The 6,000-nt window shown below is 42.9% G+C and overlaps 1 protein-coding gene across 6 annotated transcripts in view; it reads right to left on the bottom strand.

Moving 5' to 3' along the window:
• Positions 1 to 6,000, bottom strand: part of asxl2 (ASXL transcriptional regulator 2) — a 267,455-nt gene that overhangs the window by 47,985 nt on the left and 213,470 nt on the right. For all 6 annotated transcript variants that reach the window (XM_043675898.1, XM_043675944.1, XM_043675915.1 and 3 more), the window contains one exon: positions 2,738 to 2,834. In XM_043675898.1, the coding sequence (XP_043531833.1) occupies positions 2,738 to 2,834 (97 nt within the window). The remainder of the gene's footprint in view (positions 1 to 2,737; positions 2,835 to 6,000) is intronic.

Here is a 6,000-nt window from a genome sequence, read left to right as displayed (position 1 = left end):
CCTGCAATCATCTTCCTGACCTCTCTGCCCCCACCCCCACTCCGGCCTATCACCCTCACCTTGACCTCCTTCCACCTATCGCATTTCCAATGCCCGTCCCCCAAGTCCCTCCTCCCTACCTTTTATCTTAGCCTGCTGGACACACTTTCCTCATTCCTGAAGAAGGGCTTATGCCCAAAACGTCGATTCTCCTGCTCCTTGGATGCTGCCTTACCTGCTGCGGTTTTCCAGCAACACATTTTCAGTATGGATGAAGGTCTTACAAAGAAAAGCTGAGGGACTTGAGGCTGTTTTCATTCGAGAGAAGAAGGTTGAGAGGTGACTTAATAGAGACATATAAGATAATCAGAGGGTCAGATAGGGTGGACAGTGACAGCCTTTTTCCTCAGATGGTGATGGCTAGCACTACGGGATATAGTTTAAATGGAGGGGTGATAGATATAGGACAGATGTCAGAGGTGGTTTCTTTACTCAGAGAGTAGTAGGGGCATGGAATACCCTGCCTGCAATAGGAGTAGATTTGCCAACTTGCAGGGCATTTAAATGGTCATTGGATAAACATATGCTTGAAAATGGAATGGTGAAGGTTGGATGGGCTTCAGATTAGCTCCACAGGTCAGTGCAACATTATGAGCCAAAGAGCCTGTACTGCGCTGTAATGTTCTATGTTCTAATTCAGGTGTCTCTAGAAACACTGCAGTGCTGTTAGAATGGGGATTCCAGGATTCTGGTCCAGCAACAGTAAAGTAGCAGCAATATCGTTCCAAGTCCAGATTGCTTATAGTCAGCTGGGGAAGAGGTTAATACTAAAGAGATGAGAACAGGAACTGAGTAATGAAAATGGCTGCAATTCATATAAAACAGGAGCTGGAGCAGTGAGGAAACATAACAAACATGGAGGAAGGTGTTCATGCTCTGAAACTCAAACTCCATGTTAAATCCTAAAGACTGTAAGGTATCTAGGTAGAATACAAGGTGTCATTATCCCCACTTGTACTGAGCTTTGCTGGAACACTGAAGCAGGACTGAGACAGGGATGCTGACATGTTGGTGTGTTGAAGTGGCAGGCAACTGGAAGCCCAGGGTCAATTTCACTCTATCCTCCCTCCCCCACCATCGTCCGCATAAATATCTTTATTTCCCAGTTGCTGTCAGACTTTGAGTTTCCCCAGCAATTTCTGATTTTTGTTTCAGATGTTCAGCATTCACAATTCTTTGATTTCCTGTAGATGGCACACACTGCTTCCAATCTGTGTTGGTGGTGAAGGAATGAAAGTTAAAGATACTGCATGTGGTGCAAATCAAGCAGGCTGTTCTTTCCTGGATGGTGTTGAGCCTCGAGTGTTGTTGGAGCTGCAACAAGTGGGGAGCATTCCATTACACTCCTGACTTGTGCCTTGTAGATGGTAGACAGGCTTTGAGGAGTTGAGAGGGGAGCCACTCAATCTCTGACCTACTTTTGTAGCCAGAGTACTTGTATGGCTGGATTCAGTTCAGTTTCTGGTCAATGGTGACATCCAGCATGTTGTTAGTGGGGATTATGGGATGGCAGTGTCACTGAATGTCAATAAGCAACCACACAAGCAAATAATTAAACAGATGTCAGATATGGACTGGATGCTGAGGTGAAATAAAATGGAATCTTATTTTTGACACTTTATAGCTTCAAAATATATCATTAATTTTCTTGGCTGAGCTGAACTGTAATGAACACTGGGAAGGGGAAGAATGCATCTTCCAGCAGTATCTTAGCGTTGAGTGGTTTCACAAAAGTATTATATCACAATGAAGTATATAGATAATATACAAAAAGGTTAAAATACAGAAGAAACAAAATGTGATCCATTATCATAAAACTTCAGGAACAGCTCATGGACATTTGTGGGTTTATTGCAAACTGAATTGCTGCTTTTATCTTCCATTAGTGTTTGAAAATGTTACTTCTTCCCATTTCCACACTCTCTAAGCATATAGCAGCCTCACAGAACAGCTATCAGTCCCATTCTGTCTGAGCTGGGCAGGGGCCTGGGTCACCCACTGAATCCACATGGGAATTGTTTCATTTCCTTTTGGAACCTTGTCAAACTAATTCTCTTAAAACAAAAAGCAGGCATATCCCAAATCTCACATAGAAGGCCTCTGTCTTGTGATATCGTGTCTTATTTCCAATGTTCCCACTTATTGCACATTTTATGCTGAATAAAATGCTTTCATATAGCTCTCTCAGATTAAAAAAATAAAACTGAGTTTTCATTCTGCTTGACACATTATACATGGATGTGAGATTGAGAAGATTTTACAGAAGGTGGTTATTACAATGGATTGTGTATTCATCACCGTAACCATGTGATGGAGCATGTAACAGATTTCTCTGCAAAGCAGGAGTTCACATGCCCGGCATTACCCACAAAACCTTTAATATTGCACAAACATTTCAAAGTTTTATCCTAAAAGTAATACAAGTACATTACATAATGATTAGAAACAAAAACAGAAATTGCTAGCTTCAGATCTCCAACATCCACAATTCTTTGTTTTATGTTAACATATTGATTAGATCGACAGTGATCCTTAAAGTTCACTCCTAGCTATGATGCAAACTACTTTATGTATTAAACAGTTGCTAACAAATTTGAAGTTTTAATCAATAACCACTGCTTTTTTTTAAGACAGAGGAATTCTACTTGTACACTTAAATTATATTGCATTTCCTTGGGAACTGGCATTGGTTCCTTACCTTCTGATAAGCGTTCCTTCCAGCCCTGGGCTGCCGAAGTAAAGAATTCATTATTGAGTGCTGAGGAGCTCAAACGCATCAAACCATCTGTACCCACCTGTGAGAAAAATTCAAACACACCATTGGGACAAAAGCATTGCAGAAGACAGCCACATGAACATTTGAGAAGCAACCTTGGTAAACCCAATGCTACATTTATCCGGGACGGTATAACATTAAGAACCAAACAGGTGAAAGTTGACTTTGATGGCAACACAAAACAGCCAATAGCAAATTGTCCATCTATGCCTTACCCTGCAAATTTTATTTTGTTTAGTTTAAAGGCAGACAATCAGGCAGGATCTGAAACATTGAGTCAATTGAACATTCCTTGTATTACACTGCTATGAAAGTCAAGTTTCACCCCCACAATGTCTCCTTTTCATTTATATTTTCAACCACAAATGGGTTTTTCAATCATGAGGCACCTCCAGTGTCACCAGATCTGACATGATGCCACATTTAACCTACTGATTTGAACTGACACCTTCGACATCTACCTGTCATGTTTCTTGGCAAATGGCTCACTTCAGAATCAAACCCACAAAGTCTTTTGTAAAACAGTGGTCCAATTTCACAGGGTCTTCCAAACAGACCAACAGCTGGTCCAAAGCAACAATTGAGCATTTCTGGTGACCATTTTAAACTGATGATGGAATTTCTCTGCATGTTAAACACAAACTGGGTGGTGACCATGTTCTACTCACCTTTTCTTATTCATTCTATGGCCATAATGGTGTCGATCGAGACAGCTGGAGGGCACCAACATAAAATGCAATCATTTTCTTTTAAATATTGAGCCAGACGGAGCAGGATTGTTCATTGTCCCCACAGTCCGACTGCAGGCTCCTGCTAACCTGTACTCAGCTCTGATCATGCATTCCCCTGGAACTCACAGGGATCATGGCCTGCCCAGCGTGGTCGAGGAGAACTCAGCAAACTGGATACCAAGCTGTGGCTCACCAGAACAATGTGGATAATGCCAGTGTCTAAATTTCAAAGCCCTACTCAGGTTTACTGTTTCAGGCTGGGAAGAACTTCAGAACATAGCTGCCCCATACAGTTTCCTCACAGCTGTTGGTGCTTCTGCTGAGAGACTGGTCCATACATCTCTGGAAAGGGGGAAATAAAATTAACAAAATAACAAAATAATAAAATAGAATTAACAAAAGGATGAAGGGTACTTGGACAAACCACCGAATGGGGTGCGGACTGCGACTTTGGTTTGAATTATTCCTTTCTCCCTCCTCAGATCTAACAGATCCAGTATGTGTTTTATATTTTATTTTCAGTATTTATTTTATATTAGCTACATCCATAACAATGTTTAATTTCTTTTCTATTTCTTTGTCTCTTTTGCTTTGGATGAACATGGACCTTTCGTGCCCCAAAATTTATATATAGTCTTGTACTTTTTATATACCTATAGGGGCAGCACTTTTTTTTTGATTAGATTACATTACAGTGTGGAAACAGGCCCTTCGGCCCAACAAGTCCACACTGCCCCGCCAAAGCACAACCCACCCATACCCCTACATTTACCCCTTACCTAACACTGCAGGCAATTTAGCATGGCCAATTCACCTGACCTGCACATCTTTGGACTGTGGGAGGAAACCGGAGCACCCGAAGGAAACCCACGCAGACACGGGGAGAACGTGCAAACTCCACACAGTCAGTCGCCTGAGGCGGGAATTGAACCCGGGTCTCTGGCGCTGTGAGGCAGCAGTGCTAACCACTGTGCCCACCGTGTGCCCACTTTGGCTCAGTTGTTAGTACTGCTGCCTCATTGTGCCAGGGTCCTGGGTTCGATTCCACTCGCGAGCGACTGTGTGGAGTCTGCAGTTTCTCCTCATGTATGTCTGGGTTTCCTCCTGAAAGTCTAGTTTCCTCCCAGAGTCCAAAGATGTGCAGGTTAGGTGGTTTGGCCATGCTAAATTACCCATAGTGCTCAAGGATTAGCCCTGGGAAATGCAGAGTTACTGGGATTGGGTGGGTCTGGGTGGGGTGCTCTTCAGAGTCGGTATGGACTCGATGGCCCGAATGGCCTGCTTCCACACTGTAGGGTTTCCAAGATAACTCCAATGTTTCATCGATTTTCATTCTGATCACTAAATTGTTGATTCCTGAAGAAGGTGTCATGCCCGAAACGTCGATTCTCCTGTTCCTTGGATGCTGCCTGACCTGCTGCGCTTTTCCAGCAACACATTTTCAGCTCTGATCTCCAGCATCTGCAGTCCTCACTTTCTCCTCACTAAATTGTTGCTCCATTTTACAACATTTAACTTATTTGACACAAATGCGCGGGGGGGACCAATCTGTTGGATTTTTGTGCTCCATGTCACATTTGCTCTTTCCGCAGCTTCCTTCGTTGTCAGTCTGATGATAGGCTCACACCCAAAGCATCAGCTTTCTCTTTGTAGATATTGACTCGCTTTGTATTTAAAATATTTTCCTGGTTTTTTTCTCTCTTTGGCCTGATGCCTGTAACATCTCGCCTCATGCCCAAATTAAGATGGCACAAATTCTGAAATATGGCACGGTGCCAACAGTTTTCATTTGCCTTGTTTGTTCCCAGATCTGGAAGGCCAATAGCAGAACCCGGTGTCACATTTGCATATTTCCTTTTGCTGCTCAAATTATGGAAAAACTTTTACTGGGTTGCCTCTGGGTTAGCACTGTTGCCCAAGCGCAGAACAACAAGCTCAGCGGAACTGGATATTTACATTTTGATGTCAGTGCATCTTTGCATAGCCATTATTTGCTGCCTGAAACATACTGAAGTGGACAATGTATACCTGTTTCCTCAACCTGTATTACTCAACTTGCCTTGAAGAGGCACAGTACATAGAAAGCAAAACCAATAAAGCCTACTAGACTCTCACTGTCCTCCCTTTCACAAAGAACCAACAACGACGAGACTCAACTAAAGGGGAAACTTCTAACATATTGCCCTTTCTCTTACACACTTACATACCCCTTGGATGGCACATGAAATTACTCTCAGGAATCACTCCCACCAGCCGAACACTGTTTCAGTCATCTCAGGTCTGCAGTTAGGTTCTGAATATCCCTTGTACAGAATTAGGTTTACAAGGAAACAAATCCTGTTGTCTAAGAGTGCAGAAATGAATCCCAAATGGTGTAGCGCCTCCAAGAATGCTCTCTACCACCAAAACTATACAGCGGAGAAGCTCAGAGAGCCTGGGGAGAACAGTGGCGAA

This window comes from Chiloscyllium plagiosum, chromosome 3 (genome assembly GCF_004010195.1).
Source record: "Chiloscyllium plagiosum isolate BGI_BamShark_2017 chromosome 3, ASM401019v2, whole genome shotgun sequence".
Lineage (NCBI taxonomy): Eukaryota > Metazoa > Chordata > Chondrichthyes > Orectolobiformes > Hemiscylliidae > Chiloscyllium > Chiloscyllium plagiosum.
The sequence above is the reverse complement of the archived record's forward strand: the minus strand, read 5'-3'. Positions and strand labels throughout refer to the sequence as shown.